Below are 22895 nucleotides of genomic sequence, written 5' to 3'. Positions count from 1 at the left end.
GAAAGGTGCTTTCTTTTAGGGCTGGGGGTGGAGAGACATTTCTTAATGTTTTTGACCATTTCGTGTATACTTTTTACATGTTGTTCAGGAATTATTTAATTCCTTTAAAGTATTTTTTAAAAATCTAATTCAACTATGGGGCTGAGACTAGGTGTTTCAAAAACTGAATGAGCTTAAAATATTAGACATATTCAAATGAGGATGAAAACTTCAACATCAGTAAGACACCAAGAATGACAGATTTTATCATCTCATGTTCACCAAATTCGCAGCTGATTTGAACTTTGAAAAACTATTATGGAACTAGTAAGAGAACCATTTCCTCTTCCTATTCAGGTTTAGGGAATACTTCCAAATTTCTACCCTTGGCCATGCCTTTTCTCAAGTATTTATTCACACGTTGTTGAAAACACTGACAATATAATCCAAACTGAATTAGCCACAGTTTTAAGAAACACTATGCTTTGGTGTGTTTAAAGTTGGTTCATTTGAACAATTGTATCTGGAACTTACTAACAATAATAAAAAAACAAAATTTTTATTATGACTTAAATAATGAGTGCCTACTAAACTCAGTATTTAAATACTAATTATTAATTAGGCTTTAATAATACTAGTACTTGTAGTACTTTGTTATAAAAACTTCCTTTACTAGTATGAACTATGACTTACAGATGCACTGCAATACCAAGAAATTTTATGCTAATTCAAGAAAAATTGTTTATAGTAAGCAATATATTGTTAGAAATATATATAAGCAGATACAGAAGAATAAGAATATGAACTATTATTTGGAATCCTGACATCCTGATATATTTCAAACGACTGTTCTGCGGGGGAAGCTTCATTCAAAAATCTCAGTTAAAATGGAAATACATCCAATCAAACACTGATATATATCACCATTCAAGAATCAAGAAACAAATTAATGAATAAAACACATGGAAGTACTTTACTTTAAAAATATTCAATAAAGTCGAAGAAATGGTTAATGGGGAACACTATGACAAATCATTATTAAACGTATTACAAGATGCAAATATTGTTAAAATATATGTGCATATTTAATGTATGAATTAAAGTCATCAAGCATTCTGTATAGTGTCATTTAATTTAACAAATGTTAATAAGGTATTTATAAATGGAATCTTCATAGAAGAGTAAACATCTCTAAAAATACTCCCAATAACTCACTCTAAAGTAGATCTCTTTATCCTCCCTATATCCCACAAATAATCATTTTACTCCTGAAATACTTATAGGATGTATCTGATATTAAGTGATATACAAATGTTTTAACTTTATACTGTAAGTTTAACCATTGTATCTATCTGATATTCACAAATTACCAGGTGAAAAATTCAGTCCAGCAAGTTAGTAGCATTTTGTAGACAGAACTCTGGAAGTATTTATATTAGTGAAATCATATTACTTTTAAACTCAGTTTACTCAAAATAATTGGTTTGTGTAGACAGTTTTGTCTTTCCCACACACATACAAAACAACAAAATAAATAGCTAATACTGTGCTAAAAGTAATCATAGAGCATAAAATTGTTTTCCCCAGATTTGTAATTATTATATTAAACATTACAGCAAGCTATAAGGATCCCAAACATTTCTTTAAATTATAAATGCATCAGTACACTATCTTGTAGCACTTTGTTTATATATATGATATTCATTTTCTAATAGTTGTGCTTTAGAACAGTACTTCTTAATCTTCAGCGAACACATAAATTAGCTACAGATCTTGTTAAAATGTAGATTGTCACTCGGTAGGTCTGGGGTGGGGCCTGAGAGTCTGCATTTCTAACCAATTCCCAGGTGACCACTGCTGGCCCATGGAACACACTGTGTGGAGAGGCTCTTAAATAATTGTTTCCTAATCTTGACTAATCCTCAGAATCATTCAGAGCAGTTGGCAGAAATTCACTGAAAATAATAAATCTCTTGTTTGGGGTAAGATTCAGAAAATGTGGCCAGATGGCTTGCCTAAATTTGAAACACTGATCTAAAAATTAGTAAACTTAACAAAAACTCTCGGCAGTTTTTAATGTCTCACTATTTTCACCAATATTTACATACTTCAGAAATTTTTCCTGATCAGTCGGAAAAAACTACCATTACAAGAAAAAATTGGAGAGGAAAAAACAACAACTGAGTATTGCTTACCATTATGTTTTCACTCATGTGTATTTCCTTACTGATTCTATGAAGAGATATTTAGATTAAGTACTATAAATGACAAAAAAAAACCCCCACAAAATTGCACAGAAGCAAAACAAAAGGAGACTGCACTTTAAAGTATTTATTATATGCCAGATATTCTGCTAGAAGTACTTTTGTCCATTTCTCATTATGTAGGATGGGCAAATGAAATTATTTTCCCCAAGGTAATTAAGAATCTAGAAGAGAAAAAGGTGGAAAAGCTTTCCATTCCACAAAGATTTTATGGTAGCAAGTTGAAACGGCCTTATTCAGGACATGGTATGAACTCTATGAAATCCATTACCCCAGGTAGTAGACAGGAGGGAGAGAGAGACTTGAGTGGTCAAAAACATAGAGGTGGGAAAGGCTTGGGCATATTGAGAGCAGAGTGAATATTTTGATTATTATGGAGAGTCAGTTAAAAATAGGGAGGAACAAGACATATGGCAGGAGGGGGAGATCTTAGAAAAATAACAGACTCAGCAATGCCAAATAAGTGTTTCGACTGTCAAACGGAAGCGATTTAATGAGAATAGAAGATTTAATGAGAGTAAAGTGTTGGATCAAGAAAGATAAGGGAATGTAAACTAATATGAGAAATACAGAAAGTTGTCAGAATGGAAAGAAAAAAAAAAAACACCAACAATCAAATTTTTGAGACCATGAGTTGGAACGATGCCTGGTGATTGTCAAATCCTTTTTGTGTTCTTGTCTGAAGTGGGTGGAGCTGAAAGCCCCGATTTATAGGAGGTGGAGAAAAGTGAAGTCAAAGTGTTCAAGGCAGCTAATATGATTCAAATATTCAGGCACTCTTCTAATGTGGGAGGTGGGGGTGGGGGAGCTTCCTTATAAATGATGCTGGTAGTGAAGTAATTAAACCCCCAGAAAAAGCCACAGGTGGTATAACACAAAGGAGAGATCCTGGAGTCAGAACCAAATATGAATCTTGGCTTAATCATTTGCTAAAATGTGACCCTGGATAGATTATTTTACTTCCTGGTTAAGCTCAGTTTCCTCAATAGAAAAAAAGAAATATGCAAATACCTATAATAAACCCTGCAAAGGGTTGTTATGCCCTAAAGAGGGGCTAGGGCACCTGGCTGGCTCAGTCGGTTAAGCGTCTGACTTAGGCTCAGCTCATGATCTCACTATTCCTTGGTTTGAGTCCAGTGTCAGACTATGAGTTTTCAGCACAGAGCCTGGAGCCTGCTTCATATTCTGTGTCCCCGTCTCTTTCTCTCTCTGCTCCCCCTGCCCCCCAACTCACACACACTCTCTCTCTCTAAAATAAACATTAAAAGAGAGAGAGAGAGAGAGAGAGAGAGAGAGAGAGCTTATGCCAAAAAGACCACATTATGATTTTGCCTCATAAAACCTGACATTATTGATACTTTCACCAAAGTCCCAATAAGGGCAAAACAGAAAAACAATTTAATTGAGTTTGGAAAACTTCAATGTATTTGCCTAGCAGAGAAGTGAAAAATTAAAAAAAAAAAAAAAAAAAAAGGAGAAGGATTTTAGTCAGCATGTTAAAATAAATTAGATTCAGTAACAATGATGTAGAGCTTCCTGGTCAGAAGTCATGGAACCATTTGGGGAGAATATACTTCTACTCGTTTACCACCAATTCCTGAAATTCTACTATTTAAGGTCTCCTTGGTAAAGCAGCAATATTAGCTGCTGGAAAAGTCTCCCAAAGCAAGGTCCTGTTGTGTCTTTCTAAATTTTCCTTATGCTTGAGTTCTGATTTTATGAACAAAAAGGTTTTTTGTTTAAGGATATGTTACCCTGTCATACCTTTGTATCCAAATTGTGTAGTACTAAGTGCAGAATTAAGCAGTTAAATGTATGTCTAAGAGCAATTTCAGTGGTTGATTTATTGGGTTGTTCTTAAATTTTAATACTGTCAATACAGTGAAAAAAAGACTATCATAATATTTCTGCATATATTTCATTCTGGTTACATGCTCGGCTTTCACTAAAAGGTTTTTCTAAAAAGTGAAAAGCTTTATTTTATTAATTACTAAAAATTAACCAATTACTTAAAAGTTCAAAATCTTAATGTATCTAAATGTTTCATAAAATAATTAATGTTCTTCAGATGTATATTAATCCATCTTAAATTTCTGAAAGGAAAGAACACTCATACTGTGCCTATGCTATTAGCCTCTTAAAAGAAAATCATTGCTAAATTTAAACTGATGAGTAGTTATTCTTCTGGCTAATAACATAAAGTATAACAAATATGGTCAGAGTAAAGCTGTCATAACTAGAAAATTTTAACAACCATGAATATACTCTTCCCTTCTTTTATACAATTTGTCCTAGAAATAGGAATCCCTAAAAGTTGATGTAGAGTTCAAATTTAGATATCATGGGGGGGGGGGGGGGAAGAAAGGGACACAATGACAGTCACAAGGTTAAACAGATTTAACAAATAATGTAAGAGGGGTAATAACCTAGCTGTGAGTTTACTCATCTTCAAATTTCCATCCAATTCCAATGAAAGTGGGTTTCTATTCCCTTTAAAGGACTGCATCCATCTATGCTCTTGAGGCCAGCACCCTCCCCCCATCATCTCTCAGGCCTTTTTTCAACTATTTATTCTTCTCCTTCTTTCACTTTTAATCTTTTCATCTCCACCGCCCCCTTCCCCCAAGACCTCTCCTCAAGTTCTGCTCCCTCTCAAGCCCCCGTCCTATCATCTCCCTTTTAATCAGCATTCCCCCCAAAGGACTGGTGTGTACATACAAGTTTTCACCTCCACATGCACTCTTTCAGTTATCTCTCAACTCACTGCCACACACTGTATTCTGTTGAAAACACTCTTGCCAAAACTGTAACCTGCTTCTTGTCTCATCCTAGTTTTAAAACCACCCTTCAGTCTGTGATAATGCTTTGTTTTGTTTTGTTTTGAATCTCTTAGCTTGTAAAAAAAATCTCTTCTATTGTCCTCTGACTCTTGGCTCCTGGTTCTCTGTTGTCTTACTGATTCACATCCTTCACTGGTTCTTTTTTCCCCTTACCTAATGTTTTGGCTTGTGACCTCTCTGTGGTTGTCTTTCTCTTCACAGCCTCCTTCAAGACAATGGACTCTAATCTTCTACCTATGGTGTGAATTCCAAAAATGCACCAACTCCAAATCATCACTAACTGCCTGCTGAACACAGATATCCCGATGGCAGTGCGAATAAACTTCGCAAACAACACTTTTAACACCTCCAACTTCCTTCTGCCTACCACCAAACCTACTATTCTTTCTGTATTCTAGATATCACCAGGTTCACAGTCAACCAAATATAAATATCTAGGCACGAATTTTTATTGTTTCTTTAATTGTCAACATAACTTTTGTATTCTCCCTTAAATCTGTCCCCTTAATTTCTTTCTCTGTCCTTCTAGTTAAGATTACATTATTGTTCAGGGACAGCGTCCTTTAACCTAGACACACAGATTTCAATATTTTTCTAGTTCAATCACTTCTTCCTACTGTTCCTAAGGATATATTTAAATGGGATCGTCTGGTTAAGTTACGTTCACTTCCTTGCTCAAAATCTTACAGAATATTTAAAGTTATTTACAAAAAGCCATTTGAAACTTCAAATTTTGGCGTTGGTCCATTTATTTAAAGACTACGTATACCAACTTTTCCCATAATATCCAGTTCTGCAGATAAAATACACTATGCTCTACCTTGAAAACCACCTATCATTTCTCTCTTCTGTAACTTTGCTTATTCCATTCCCAATGCCTAGAATGTTCTCTACACTTGTAGTGTGATGAATTTGTTGTGATTTTTTTTTCTTCAAAACTTCACCTCAGATAAATCTCTTCCATCTACCTGTCCCTATTTCCTCAGTACAGTGATTAAGTCTTTCAATTTGCTTGAGCTTTGAGTCCTAAATTACATACTTCCCATTTTCATGGTCGACACTTCTCAGATATAGGTGATTACTCATTATTCTACTGAAAATTTTTGTATCATTGTGAGTTATACATAGTTTATGTTTAATGAGTATGTGTTGAATGGAACCCTATCAAAGGGCTAAGAATAATTCCAAAATGTGGATTGGATGAGTCTAGACATACAAGATCAACAGAGGGATTAATCAAAGTGGACTGTATTGGTGAAAAAGCATTTATGTGGGATAGTATTGAACTGGGCTTGTATAGCCAGTAGAATCTGATAAGCAGAAAAGAACAGGGAGGATGATAGAAGTGATAATAACACCAAAAAAAGGAATAGAAAAAAAAAAAACACACATTGTATGTTTGGGACTTACACATAGGTACATCAGTCAGGACCCAATGTTTTTGTTTATGAAATAATAGGGGATAAGTTTGGGAAAGAAAAAGCCTAGTTTTGGGGAAGCATATTACTGTAAGGCTAAGGCTTATAAAGCTTTATCCAGCAGACAATGGGCAGCTCTGAAGACTGTGTATGAGTTATGAGAAAGAGGAATAGGAACAATTACTTATCTTACAATGGTATCAGTTAAAAAAACAAACAAACAGTATGTACGAATTAACAATGGTAGAATTGATTATTCCAGACTTGGAATAATATTGACTTTTCTAGAACCACAATTTCTAAACAGTACTCAAACTTTGTATTCACATCTGTGGCTTTAAGTAGTCCATTTACAAGTACTTTGAATATATTTTACAGGATCAAAGTTGTGTGTTACAGACCTAGCATATTAGTCTGATTAATTCAAGCATCCATTCTGAACTTACCTATTTAAATGTTTGGTATTTCAGTCTCATACCTGAAGTATTGTCTTCTTTTCTTTCTATTTTAAGATAAGGATGGGTTAAGAGACCTACTAATCACTTATTCTCAACTATTAAGACACAATATTTATCTGACGGAGAGTAAACAGACAATTTTAAAAGCTGGGGGAAACCTCTTTGGTCATCTCTACAGAGCAACTGATCTTGGTTGGATGTGTCGTCTAAAGCAACAGAAAATGACCATAAAGAGTTAAGATTTAGTAACCATTAAGTTTATTCCTTTAAACATTAGGAACTAACTTTGAAATGCCCTGTATACCAAGGTAAGTGTTTCATGTCTTTTTTCTAGCTGAAATCCTAATTAAAAAATGTAAGCAATAAGTCAATTGTCTTAGATTTCACGATTCATTTTACAATGTTTCTGGGGGGAATCACTGGGGATCCTTTTCTTTTCTAACATCTCAACCTATAAATAAAACTATCTCAGAGATATGACTGAGACCTTAAAAGTGTCCTCAACAGGGGCGCCTGGTGGCTCACTCAGTTAATCATCTGACTTCAGCTCAGGTCACAGTCTCATAGTTCATGAGTTCAAGCTCCACATCGGGCTCTGTGCTAAAAGCTCAGAACCTGGAGCCTGCTTTGGTTATAATTATTATATCTATATCTATATCTATATCTATATCTATATCTATATCTATATCTATATCTATATCTATAATTATATGTATAATATAATTGTTATATATTATATATTATACACAACATTATATTATGGATAATTATTAATAATACAATTATTACAATATATTAATACAATAATTAATACAATTATATTATTAATAATATAATATATTATTATTAGGGGAGTCACTGAGGTATTTTATATATATATATTAATATATGTATATATATATATATATTATTAGGGGAGTCACTAAGATTCTTTATCATTGTTTTCTGAAATGTAAAATAAAGGATTTGAATGAGAGGAAACACAAGGGTCTTTTTAGCTGGAAGCCATAATATCCTCTCAGTCCATATAGGATGGAAGTACATGTCAGGTATCCATCCCCTTTCTTCATTTGGGCAATGCAGTAACAGGGCATAACGCTTCTAATACAGCAAAATAACTATCCAGATCATAGATAAAGAGACAAAGGCAGGCATGCAAAAAAAAGTATATTTTTCAGCTTTAAGAGAGTATATGAAATATGTAACTTACAGGGGACAAGGGTTTAGGGAGGAACAGAGATACAACAACAGTGTACTTATTATTCATATGATTTTATTTTTTTAATCCAGCTTTGTATTAATTATCCATGCATCAGAAAAATATTCACTAGGTATGCATATATGATGCTTTAGGAATATTTCAGCTTGTGTATCAAATTTTGATGACATAATTTTGTCAACTCTCTTTCCCCATAAAATTATACAGTCACATGTGAAGTCATGGATTATACCTAATATCAGATAAATTTATCCGCTGTCCTCTCTTCACTGAACCCTTAAGTTCTCTTATTCCTAGTCTAAATTGTCTGTTTCAGCCAGACTAAATATTTTACACACAAAATTCTAAATTAAAATTAAGGTATTAAATATTGTTACTCTTAAAATATTGAATATACAACCTATATAACCTGGAGAGAGATGTTATAATTAGCACTCTGGATTTGAAAGGTAAATTGTTTCTGCCAGTATCACAAAATATTTCATACTATCTGTTGTTAGAGAGAACAGGAGGAATATCTGCTGGAGTGATAATCACAACTTGAGGAAAAAGAGCTTAGGGACATGGTTGCAAGAGCCTAAGCATTTCATGTTGTTTCTTAATGTTAAATATGACAAAAGTTGCATCTTGAAATCTTTAACTTGATGTTTAAGACTTTATTCTTTATCTTACCCTAAGGTGAATTTACTTGCACCAAAATTATCATTAGGATAAAGAATATGATTAATTGGAAGTAAAGATGTGCAATTTCATCTAAGATGTATGAATCATTATATGATGATAGCATGACAGAACTTTGATAATGTAAGCTTCCTGAACTCCCCTGCATAAAGATTTAAAGTACAGAGTACAGTTTTAGGTTTAAGTCTTAATGTCAATGGGAATTATATGCTGCTTAACATGACATCCTACATATTGAAATTATGTGAAAACTCCAGCTATTTAGAAATATTTTTGAAGTAAATATAATGCAGCATGAATGGTGTCAGTGATAAAAATTCGATTTCTATAACTTGTTAATCCTATGCATAACTAACTCATTTGACTAATAAAAATTACAAATGTAAAAGATCTAACTTGAAAAAGAAGAGAAGTGAGTTGCATATAGAACTCAAAAACACATACACATTCTTTTACATAATGGATCATTTAGATACATATATGTATGTGTGATTTTGTGTGTGTGCGTGTGTGTGTGTGTGTGTGTGTGTGTGTGTGTGTGTATGTATGAGCCATAAAGATTTATACACGAGGATGACTTGGTTTTTTGTGCTTTATGCTTATTATTATACTAAAATAGGATGAATTGGAAACATACAAGGGAGAGAAATACAAGTAACAAATATGATATACACTTTATAAGTCTTTAGAAATATGCAAGAACTATAGAGTGAACTGTTAGAAGTTAGTGCAGATTATATTTCGTATCTGTGGAGACTATGCTAATAGCTCATTACAAATAACTAAAATGCGAAAGGAAAAATACAGTCTATCTCAATGGGCACCATAAATTCACATTATTGCCACATACATATTCTAGTGTGTGTATCGATTTATTTGATGAAAAATATATTAACAACAACAAAACCTGATAACTAAATAAATAATCCTTTCATCAGCCCCTGATTTCTGCCTTACTAATGCTTTGGTGAATCATCGAGGGGAGTAAATTATTCATTATAAATTTCAAAGAGGAGTCTCCATTGACAAAGCTCTGCTACTGGTCCTTCTTGGAACCAACATCAAGAGAATTCATTGCAATCTCAAATATTGCAATAAAATAGAAGGTGAGAGGCAATCACTCAGGAGAGGTGTCTAGAATGAACTGAGCTCAGGGAGCTACATCCCAGCTGAGTGAGGTGTGTAAAGATAATTATTAATATTTTGACTTACACTTGGAAAGAAAAAGATTAATCAAGAAGTTGCATACAAATGTCAGCCAAGGTTTTAAATACAGAAATCTTTATTCTATTTCTGATGAAGAATCTGAAAGATTTTAACCATAGCCTTAAATACGGTCACTATATTACAACTTTATGGCATTAACAAAATCAGTTATAGAAGTGTTTCAAATATTTGATTAGCTTAAGGCTTATAACAAAGGACCTAGTACAGTACCACCACTATTGTAATAGTAAATAAAAAAATTAATTAACAAATCTAATTTGTACTGCTTCATAATAAATTCAAGTTTATGAACAATGGAAAGATATTAGGGGAGTCACTGAGATTCTACCACAACTTTACACTAATAGTGAAGAGTTAAATCTTGTGATACAGGTTTTGTAGGAAGGATTCTCTAAAAAAGTTACCACAACATTATCCCCGGTTAACTGTCTCCAGCATGTTAAAATTGTCAATACTACCAATCAGCAATAATTCATCTTTAACTCTTGGTTAGTCTCTGCTAATAAATGTATAATAGAGGAGGAAGAAAATATTGGAGGTCCTCTGGCACTGCGACATGTATCTCCCAACTTCTTATCTCATGTGCTCTAGCTAGATACAGACAGTTAAGGGGACAGTCACATTTCCTAACATTCTTTAGCAATAATTTTCCTTGGCTGCCAGAAGGACATCATTTAGATCTGGTGAGGAAGGATTCTTTCTCTTCCACTTAGCTGTCTTCCATTTAGCAAATCATAAAACATTTGGGTAACACTGATTTTTGTAAGTCAGTGTTTAACTTAATAAATATAAAGACTTTCTTTTCATTAAGGGACATTTCCATCTGTCTTATTCATTATTCAAGGTATAATGTCTAATGATTCTCATTTAATGTTAATACCAAATATGTATCTAAATTTACATAAAATAGAATCACCCCTTTAGTCCAACCAAGAATATACGGATGCTACCTACTACAGCTACTGACTCAAATATCTGTTGCACACTTTCTATGTGTTAGTCATCAAGCTAAGTACTTTGCAGTTATAAAATTTAATCCCCATTACCACCCTATAAGGTAGATATTACTATTATTCTAATTTTATAGATCGAGAGCATGAGGCTAAAAAAGGTAAGTAATATGTCCAATATTCAATCTAGAAAGCTGATTCCAGTGCCCATGCAATACATGATTTGCTGTGGGGTAGAATTCATGGAAAGCCTAAAAAGACAGATGAACATGGATAGAAAATAAGAGATTTTTAAAAACCGTCACTATCCTCTTTCCCTTATTTTCTCCAATCCACGATTCTCATCAAAATGAAAGCAGGAGGCAATAGCTACAGAATAAAGATCTGTAAGGGGAGAGATTCAATGTGGTCAATTCAATTTAATTTGAATGGGTTATAAACCAACTGGGTCAAGGCCAGCCAAGTGTCAGTTTTGGTTTTTATAGGTCCAACAAGTTTTGTTCATCAAAATACTCATTTGACCCAATGCTAAATGTTTTGAAAATAAGACCCAAAAGACAAAGACTCTAAGCATTCAACATAATTGCCTTAGCACATGAAGCTAACAGGAGAATCCTATGTAAAGTAGTATTCACTTAGGTGCAAAAACCTGTAGGCAAGACTAACAATAAGATTATCTGCAGGTAGGTGTTAATGAGGCCATTCAGACAGATGAGGTGTCAACAAGGTCTAGTTATTGGGGAGTGAACTTGGGTTACTATTGTGTGGCGGGGAAGCAAATTCAGGATCTTGACAGCCATTGGTAAAGCTGTTTGATATATCAAGCTGTTTGATATATCAAGAGGGAAAAAAAAGGCATCTATCTTATTATTAAAGTTTGAAAGAAAGGTAAAATAAGTGAAGATTTTTCCAGATTAAAGTTAAATATATACCACTGGCAAAAAACAGAGTGTGAAAAGGAAGTATTGAAAAGTAATCTCTCGCAATGAAGTGCTTTTACTCTCATACTTCTGTCCTTTAAAGCCCAAACTTAATGCTTTCCCCAATAAATTCAAAGTTATAACAAGGATTTTATATTGTTAGAATGGTAAACATACAACCTATGCAGACCAAACATTTCTTTGAAATACAACAGGTAGATAGAATTTAAGATTACAGTTATCAGGTAGAGATGACGTAAGTGAGCATAATTATTACCCGGGATTGCAATAAATTAGTAGAGGCACAATAAATATAATCTATTAGTGGATACATAAAAGTACCACTACTATTCAACTAATGTGATAATAAAGAAACACAATACTCAGATGACAGCTACCGTCTGGTCACTACTTGCATACCAAAACATCAGAAGACACTTCTCCGAAATATATTTTTATTGCATCTTTTGTTAGTAACTTGATAGAATATATGCCTGAAAGAGGATGGTATGATAGAGAACTTCTGACATATGTTTAATATCAAATATATATTATCACTTATTTCTTCAAGGTAATTTGGGCTTTAATTGCAAATGGATGTTTTCCTCTGAAATTTATGGGACTTTACTTCTAGCTTGTTAACAGGCTTACAGGATTTTTAGTTTTTAAGTTAAGGGAGGGGGGAGTAAAAATTAATATAACCTGCCAATTTGGAACATTTGCCCAAAAAATTTTGGCTTATTATTTGTGAAGGTTGATCAATTATGGGTGCAAGTAATATGTATGATATTAAATTAGTCCACTCAAAGGGATGTATGATCTCTTAAAAATTTTAGAATCATTACAGTGATTCACAATTTATTACAAATGTCAGTTAAATAGATTATAAAGGAACATGGCTGGCTTTCGGTACCCCTATCTATATTTTCTACACCTTTCTTCCTCTTAGCCCACTAGTTATGGTGCTCCAGAACTTAAGTGAGTTTCACCCCAGCATATTGGTACTTCTGAAATTTACTAAAACAGAGCTATGTCCATCACACAGACATTGTCAGCTATGACTAACAGATATAATTTGTCTTAGTTTGAATCTTGATTTTAAATTCCATTACGTAGCCGTTTTAGCTTGCCGAAAGTTTGTATCTAATGTACAATAAGCACCTACTGAATATTTAGTGTTTTCTTTGTGTGGGGAAGTCAGGAAGCATCATTTGCAGAGTCACTCAGTGACTAATTTGAAGTATTAAGTTTGGTGCACTGTAGGGATGGCAAATTCATGAACTTCCATACTCCTTCTCCCCATCAGCCACAGCAGACCTCACTACTTCATCCTAGTTCTCTTTCTGTTTTAGATAGTAACCACAGTCTCAGACACATGGAACAACCTCAGATTCCCATTCAGCAGAGCACTCAAGGCAACCATGAACAATCTGGTATATCCTTGGAAAGGACTGATACCCTGATGATCACAGACTTGGGGTACAAATTCAGCCTTGCTGGGGCACTTGGGTGCCTCAGCAGGTTAAGCATCTGACTTTGCTCAGGTCATGATCTGTCAGTCCATGGGTTTGAGCCCCATGTTGGGCTCTGTGCGGACAGCTCAGAGCCTGGGGCATGCTTTAGATTGTGTGTCTCCCTCTCTCTCTGCCCCTCCCTGCTCACACTCTATTTCTCTTTCAAAAATAAACATTAAAATAAACAAACAAACAAACAGATAATTTCAGCCTATGTGCCTTTCCATAGAGGAGTTAAATGGCCTTTGGTGAGTCATTTAATTTCTCTGTGGTCTGTTTTCATCTGAAAATATGTCAGTGAAAATATGAAGATCTGATGCCATAAATTTATGTTTACATCAGAATAGAGAATGATTTTTTTTTAAATGGTAGAAGTAGTTTTGGATAAAGAACAAACACTATTAGTAGTTCAGTCAGCTCACTCTTCAGTCTAATGAAAACAATTTTTCCATTGGGATTATTTTAGGGAAAAGTGCTACCAATTAGAAATACTGCCTTTTCCATTTTTAATGCACTATTTTCTTCAAGTATATTTTTGGATGATCTTTATTAATAAGTTAAAGTACACAATTATTTTTGGAGTTTATCTTAAATTTATCTTCCTACAAAATAACAGAGAATACCTAGAAAATAAGATTAGTCTTCCACATTTCAGCAAAACTTATCACAACTTTTTAATTTCTGGTATTTTCTTTCATTATTGTTGCCAAGAAAGCTCAGGAGGGGCAAACACTTTAGGATAAAATGAATGGAACTCAAACTAGATAATTTCAGATCATTACACAACTTGTTTTAATGTACAAAATTCATTACCAATCCTCTGCATTCACTATTTCCATAAGATAGCATGCTGTTGTTTCCACTTCTATTTCTGTTTTGCATTGAACATTTGAAAAATGTCTTATGTTTAAATATTTTCCACAAAGGATAGCATTCCATATTAATTAACACTGTTTTTGCTAAGAAAAATATTCTTTTTTTAAAAAAGCCAAGGTATAAAATTAGAAATTTCTTCTTTATTCAGGAATACACTATGTGCTTATAAAAGTCTTAATTGTAATGTGTTCTATCAATTATAAATAGGAAATACTAAGTATACAGTCTTAAAAGATAAATTCTGGGTGAGCCAATTTAGGAATAGTCTAGTCCATGGAAACTAAGTAAGTACCTCAATTCTTAAGGGAACAAGCAAAAAGTCTACATATGAAAATATATGACTTACATATTTAGAGATCCCTTAAGAATATAGGTAGTATCCATGCTATCTAAAAACATGAAGTCACTCTATTTAAAAATTCTTGAATGGCCACTTCAGGATTGTTATTCTTTTCCAAGGCTAACTGGTATGTGAATTGGGTCATGAAAGCATTTTTTATTGAATATTATAGTCTAAGGAAACAAATTATACTCTAGTGACAGAATATGTAAAAAAAAAAAAAAAAAAAGGTCTTGGCATGTTTATATGGTAACTTGCAGACATGGAATGGCAACTTTTCCCTAAAAAATGTAAATATGTATTGTATCTATCCATAATCTCTACTTAATTTTTGCATATCAGCACTATCTCATCAAACGATTCCTAAAAGTTCAAGAATGGTGTAGTGGTGAATCAACCATATGCCTTTATATATTTCAGGTAAATTTTAATGCCATCAACTCATAGAAACAGTGAAGTGTATACATGATGAAATATAATTGAAGAGAGAATACAAGAAGTAACAGAAAACCAACTAATTACATAAGTATCTTAACATTAATCATCTCTTGATTATCTGCATCAATGAAAGGGAGTGGCTAATAGAAAATCACAGATAATCTATTTAGTGGGATTGGGTCTCTGGCTTTGTGCTTAGTAGCCAAATTTCTAATTGCCCAGTGTAACTTACTGCAAATGTGTTGTGAGGATGCCCATCACCAGAAGAGTGGCCACAGACACATAATTTTGTTTCTGGAAGCAATTCCTAGATTAAACAAAGAGAATCAGGAGTTGGCTTTTTTTCCCTCCAATCTTAATGCTCAAACTAATAATGTACAATATCATTAAAAAATATTTTTGGATTATTATCTTGGTAGGTGAATATAGATGAGACTATTCCATCTTTGTGTCACGGTTAAAAATGGTATAGATTTAAATAAAAATAATTTGGCAGATACAGAGTTGGATATTTGAACATAATGAATTAACCACTAACCAAAAATAATTCGTCTGCCATGATCTTGACTTAGCAACCTCACTTCCCATTTCTAAGCTAAAATTATGGCCAATGTTAATGAATACTCCTATAAATTTAAATGATACTGTGATTTTAGAGTATGGGGTGGTATTTATCCTTAAAACTTTAATTATGTGTTTTTGAAAAAGCTAACTGTTGATTTGTACTCCATTATAACAATACAGATGAACATGAATCCTGTCTTGTCATGAAATGTGAGGATAATCACAGGAATCTCTTTAAGCTGCCTTGGCCATGCATTACTATTAACACAAATGTTGCCATTAAATATACATTTGAGACCACGGAGCCAAACTCTAGAATCTCTGTGAAAACCTGTTGAATTGTACCACTTGCACTGAGAACTACTCTATACACTCAAATGTATAGTTTGCATTTCTATCTGTAAAAGCAAAGTGATTATTTATTGATAAATGACATGGAATGTCATTTTTTACCTAAGTAGCATGAGACATTTCAAAGATTTTGTCTGAAGGGCAAAAGGATTACACTGCATTTGAACAGACCATGTGACAACACATCCTTAGACTTCATGTATGATATGAAAGGATGATCCCCATTCATAAGATCCACAAGGGAAATTATATCAGAAAAGAAGAAAAGCAAGGAGGGCTGTGGTAGGGGTGTCAGGGAGTATTTGTAGTGGTTTGATGCATGTAAATATTACATCTTATAAATAATTCTTTTCAAATACATCTCTGAAGTTCAGGGTCTCTGTTTAAGAAACGGATTGTATATGCTTTACATGACTACGTGCCATTTTCTGCAAGATAAGAGCAGCATTAATTCAAACAGGAAAAATGGCTTCCAAAATATACCTTTCCTTTCATTTCCTATGAAGAAGTATGTTAACCTGATGCTGGCAGATGAGGACTACAGAAAAAAAAATGTTCAAGTTATATTTTACTGTCAGAATCCAACAAACACGTTTTCATCTAAATTATTTTGTCAACAGCCTTGTAGTACCCTTGCTAACCTTATTTGGCACCAGTGCATAATTAGATACACAGGGGTGTGACTCCAATTGAAGGTGTTGGCATTGTAGCACTCTGTGAAAATATTAACTATGAGGTTAACTCCAATTTTCTCTTCTTTAATTAAATGCACATGGTACTAATGAGGTAACCTACTGTTCCTTGATAGCACTAATTAGCTAAGAGGAGAGTACACTCTCACACTGCAATTTAAACCTAAAAATAAGGTTGAAATATGCTAATTGCAGGCAATTTAAAACAGTACAAGTTGAAGAACTAGTCATAATAAGAGAAACTGACTGCTTTACAGCTAGGCAGCTGTAACTTTGGTTAAAATCAAAACAAGCCACATGATTTTTGGACTGCTATTTAACAAGGTCATAAGCATCCTAAAAAAAAATGAAATGCGACCCCATACTGTAGCAATGAACCATACTAACAAAAAATCCTCAGATGAACACTCGTCAACATAAAAGCAAAAACAAGTGAGCATCGCCAGAACTCCGAAGGCGCCATGACACTATTTACATTTATACTGAAAACTAAACTCCATAAATAAGCAATATCACCTTAAACTCTTTCAAGAGCACCCAAATCAAATATTGTACTTTGTGTCTTCAACATACCACAAAACACACTGGAGTCCTGAAGATCTGCCATTCCAGTCACGGGGTCAGAAGGAAGGATACATAGAAGCTTACATAATAAGCCTCAACACTCGAGAAATATAGAAATGAGAAATTTCCAGATAATGTACAAGTACAGTGATAAAAGGAATACACAAAAGATGCTATGGAATAAAATGGTGTATGTACCATTTAAGGAATACAGGTGTGAAAATATCAGAAGGATTTTATTATGAGGAGATTTTCACTACTCCTCTCTACAGATGAGAGGTTTGGGATGAAAGTAGCCTGGAGCTTCACGGTGAGAGAGAATATTCTCCATTCTTAGCTCAATGACTCAGAAATATAACTTCAATAAATCCAAGTATAATCCAAACGTATTTTCTTGAGTTGCTTCTCAAATATTTCCCAAATGTGGTTTTAAATGATAAACAATGAGATAAACTATGATACACAGCATGCTTCTGAGAGACCTTCAGATCATTAAAATATATGTTCTCACTGTACAAAGTATATTTTCATTATTTTTTGATTCTGTAAAATCCATAACGTCATATTTTTATTAATCAGAAACTTTAATTCACCAAAACACTCACAGATGGACAATGCCAAATCATTCTTGTTAACACAGATAGAAATAAAGTACACTAAAATGATAGTGTCATTCGTTGATCCTTAGGGACAAGAGATAGGGACTGCCCCACACTAACGACTCACAGTGACAGTTTTTTTGCCCCTGCCACTTAGCATGCAAAATTATAAAGTATATGCATTTTAAACAATAGAAAGAGTTGAGCAAGCAGGGTGCCTGGGTGGCTCAGCTGGTTAAGCAACCGGCTCTTGATTTGGGCTCCTGAGTTTGAGCCCCGAGTCAGACTTCGCAGTGACAGTGCAGAGCCTGCCTGGGATTCTCTCCATCTCTTCTTCTCTCTCTCTGTCCCTCCCCTGCTCTCTAGCTCTCAAAATAAATAAATAAACTTTGAAAAAATTAAAATAAAAAGAAAGAAAGAGTTGAGCAAGCAAGAGTTAAAAAGCAAAATTTGTGAAAATAGAAAGCCAACTTAAAGTTTACTCAAGAACAATAATAGGAGAAAGCAAATCATTTGAAAGGCAAAAGCTTCTAATTCCAAACTAATAATTCCTGGAGTTAAAAGTATGTGGGAATAAATTTTGCACTACCATTAGCCCGTCACCCTGTCTTGCCAAAAGGCTTGGTTGAAAAAACTGTGCTTTGAAAAACCCACCCAGCTTCTTCTCCTGCCTGTCCTAGAGCTTTCTCCAACAGAAAGTGATAGAATATTGGTGAAAGAGGCTAATAAGTCTCTAATCAACCATGCTTTACTAGATTCATGAAGTTGTGGGTCTGTAAAGGAGTAGCAAGGCGAATGAAATCAGTCATTTAGAAATGGGTCTCCTACAGGCAACCTGACATATTCCAGCAAATTGCAGGGAAATACAATGTGAATGGATATTTTAAATGTTTGCATCTGTTTCAAATAAGCACAAAAGAACCTTTTAACAGTGAAAAGGCCAGGACAGTGTACTGGAATGAGCTTTCGACATTAACTTCAGAAGGAATCTATTCTTCTGTTAAATATGGATCATTGTAATTTTCTGTTAAAACAATAAAAGGTAAGCCATTCAGTGTTGAAAACAAAAATACTAGCTCTGGAGACAGTATGACAGGGTTCAGATCCTGACTCAACACTTAGTAGCGGTGTGAACTTGAGCAAGTTATTTAGCCTCTCTTGGCCCCTCTCTCTAGGAAGGGTAATAAATGACACCATCATAAGATTAAATACACTGATTTGTATCTAGAACAGTGCTGGAACCCATATGTTCAACAATGTACTTAATATTTATTCGCTGTCATTACTGCCTCAGAACATTCAATTTTTTTTCAAATAAAAATATTAAAGTCCTACTATGTATGCAGTACTACACGCTGTAAAGTATACACAAATTCCCAAGACATCATATCTGCATACAAATAGCTTTCAGTCTCTCATTAGACTTCATGATACAAATCAAAACCTCTTTCACATGAATAAAAAATCTTTTGACCACGGAGGTAAAATATCTGTACTCTGAAAACTACATGACAGTGATAAAAGAAATTAAGCATGACACAAATAAATGGAAAGATATACCATGCTCATGGATTGGAAAAACTAATATTGTTAAAATGATGTTACCCAAAGTAGTCTACAGAGTGAATGCAATCCCTATCAAAATACCAAGAATATTTTTCACAGAACTAAAACAAATAATCCTTAAATGTATATGGAACCATAAAAGATCGTGAAGAGGCAAAACAATCTTGAGAAAGAAGAACAGATCTGGAGGTATCACAATCCCAAATTTTAAGCCATTCTACAAAGCTATATTAATCCAAACAGTAATGACACGGGCACAAAAATAGCCACATAGATCAACAGAACAGAACAGAGAGGCCAGAAATAAACCCACACTTATATGGTCAATTAATCCATGACAAACGAGACAAGAATATACAATGGGGAAAAGAGAGTCTCTTCAACAAATGGTGTCGAGAAAACTAGACAGCTACATGCAAAAACAAAAAACAAAAAACAACAAAAAAAAGTGAAACTGGACCTTTCTTACACTGACAACAAAAATAAACTAAAAATGGAGTGAAGACCTAAACATAAGATATGAAACCATATAACTCCTAAAAGAAAACCTAAGCAGTAAACTACTGGACATCAACCTTAGCAATCCTTTTTTTTTTTTTTTTTTTTTTTTTTTTTTTTTTGGTGGTGTTAGGGGGATCTATCACCTCAGGCAAAGGCACAAAGACAACAAAAGCAAAGATAAATTATTGGGACTACATTAAACTAAAGCTTTTGTATAGTAAAGGAAACAATGAACCTAAAGGGAAACCTACTGAATGACAGAAGATACTTACAAATGATAGGGGGTTAATATCAAAAATATATAAAGAGCTCATACAACCAATGCCAAACAAAACAAATGCTCCAAGTCAGAGGACCTGAACAGATACTTTTCCAAAGATGTACAAATGGCAAGCAGGCACATGAAAAGATCCTTGATATCACTCATCATCAGGGAAATGCAAATCAAAACCTCAATGAGATATCACTTCACAGTTGTCAGATTGGCTAGTATCAATAAGGCAAGAAATAACAAGTGTTGACGAGGATGTGGAAAAAAAAGGAAACTTTTGGGCCCAATTGGTGAGAATGTAAACTGGTGCAGCCACTACAGAAGACAGTGGGGAGGAATGGGGCACCTGGGTGGATCAGTTGGTTAAGTGTCCCCCTCTTGTCAGGCTTGGCACTGACAGTGGGGATCCTGCTTGTGATTCTCTCCTTCTTTCTCTGCCCTTCCCTCTTCTCTTTTTCTCAAAATAAATTAATAAATTAAAGAAAAAATAAAACAGTACAATGGTTCCTCAAAAAGTTAGAAATACCATACCACCAGCAATTCCACTTCTGAATCTGAAGAAAACAAAAACTCTAATTTGAAAAGATATATGTACCCCTATGTTCATTGTAACATTATTCACAATAGCTAAGACATGGAAGCGTCCTGAGTCCCATCAAAAGATGATGAATAATGAAGATGTGGCATCCATGTATACAATGCAGTATTACTCAGACATAAAAAAGAAAGAAATCTTGCAATTTGCGACAACATGGATGGACCTGCAGGGTATTCTGCTAAGAGAAGTAAGTTAGACAAAGAAAGATAAATACCATATAAGTTCACTTACATGTGAATCCAAAAAAACAAAACAGAAACAGTCTCATAAATGAAGAGAACAAATGGGTGGTGGCCAGAGGGGTGGGAGGATGGGTGAAATAGATGAAAGGGATTAAGAGGTACAGACTTCCAATTATAAACTAAGTAAGTCATGGGTATGTAAAGTACAGCATAGGAAATAGAGTCAATAATACTGCAATAACTTTGGTGACAGATGTTAACTAGACTTATTGTGGGGATCATTTCATAATGTATATACATGTTGAATCATTACATTGCATACCTGGAATTAATATATTATTGTATGTCAATGATATTTCAATAAAATTAAAATAAAATACATTATCTTTTAGCTTTTTAGAAACCTGATGCAGCAAAGCAAAAATTAATGATTGTGTTTGCATTCAGTAACAAGGTGAAGTGACTTCTAAAAGAAAGAATATAATTTTTGCAAAGTTGATGAAGGTATACGTTTCATAGAAAAATAGGCAAGAATTATATATTGATCGTTTATAACAAATAAAAATGTTTTAAATAAGTTTGTTGCTTGAGGTTGGCGGAAGCTGTGCTCAAACTTTTCTTTAACATTTCTTCAGATTTTATTTTTTTATTTAAAACATTTTTTTTAATGTTTATTTATTTTTGAGACAGAGAGAGACAGAGCATGAACGGGAGAGGGTCAGAGAGAGAGGGAGACACAGAATGCAGAGCAGGCTCCAGGCTCTGAGCTGTCAGCAGAGAGCCCGATGCGGGGCTCAAACTCACGGACCGTGAGATTATGACCTAAGCTGAAGTCAGACGCTCAACCGACTGAGCCACCCAGGTGCCCCAGATTTTATTTTTTAGTAATCTCTACACCCAACATAGGGTTTGAATTCACAACTCCAAGATCAAGAGTTGTATGCTCCACTGACTGAGCCAGCCAGGTGCCCTTTTCTTTAACATGTTTAAAAAAAGCTGAAATACAATGATATCTGAATGGAACCGTAGTCCACATTTTAAAGGTACACAAGTTTTTAAAAAAGTGTTTAGCTAGTCAAGAAATATGGCCACTCTTGACCTGGTATAAAACAAGAACAAAATTAAACAGTTGGTTGGCCTTTCTTCTACTCCAACTGTTTAGTTTGTTGGTTTGGTTGGCTGTTTTGAGGCCATTCATTATATCTTATGGAAACTGCCCCCGGGACAGTGTGGCCAGGGTTGTGCCAGGACGTTCTGTGTTGGCTTAGCAAATTCAAATTGCTTCATCCTTCTCCAGCCCATGTTTGAAAAACAGATTCAAAGCTGTCTAGCTCTGAAGAAAAGGTGAAGAAAACAGAACTAATGCCTGGAAAAGATTTTGTATATTTCCTAAGTCCAGTGGCTCAAAGTGGTTGGGTTAGCCCTGCCTTCCTTTTTTCCCCCCTGTGGCACAGACTGAAAAACCCACATAAAGTTGAGGAGCACATGATGTGGCCATCAAAGAATCACTTTGCAGACAAGGGAAATGAAGTCCAAGGAGCTGAAATTATTTACAAAAGGTCATGCTTTTCTTTTTAAATGTTTATTTATTTTTGAGAGAGGGGGAGGGGCAGAGACAGAGGGGGACAGAGGATCAAAGTGGGCCCTGTGCTGACAGCAGAGACCCCAAAGCAGGGCCTGAACTCACGAACTGCGAGGTCATGACCTGAGCCAAAGTCAGATGCTCAACACACTGAGACACCCAGGCGCCCCAAAAGGTCATATTTTTGTATTTATTTTTAAGGCTTCTGTGCACAATTGTACAGGTTCTCAAACTTTAGCATGTGAAAAAATCTCTGGATAAGTTGTTATAACTGCAGTTTCAAGGCTACATTCCTAGAGAA

The 22895-nt window shown here is 34.3% G+C and overlaps 1 protein-coding gene across 12 annotated transcripts in view; it reads right to left on the bottom strand.

Moving 5' to 3' along the window:
- The window catches only part of FOXP2 (forkhead box P2), a 566859-nt gene that overhangs the window by 109119 nt on the left and 434845 nt on the right, over positions 1-22895 (bottom strand). For 10 of the 12 annotated variants that reach the window (XM_060632922.3, XM_060632934.3, XM_060632931.3 and 7 more), the window contains one exon: positions 15357-15431. The exons of the other annotated variants lie outside the window; for them this stretch is intronic. In XM_060632922.3, coding sequence (XP_060488905.1) covers positions 15357-15431 — 75 coding nt within the window. The remainder of the gene's footprint in view (positions 1-15356; positions 15432-22895) is intronic. 12 annotated transcript variants of the gene reach the window in all.

Source organism: Panthera onca, chromosome A2 (assembly GCF_046562875.1).
Source record: "Panthera onca isolate mPanOnc1 chromosome A2, mPanOnc1 haplotype 2, whole genome shotgun sequence".
In the NCBI taxonomy this organism is placed as follows: domain Eukaryota; kingdom Metazoa; phylum Chordata; class Mammalia; order Carnivora; family Felidae; genus Panthera; species Panthera onca.
Note: the sequence above shows the minus strand (reverse complement) of the source record. Positions and strands in the feature narration are given on the sequence as shown.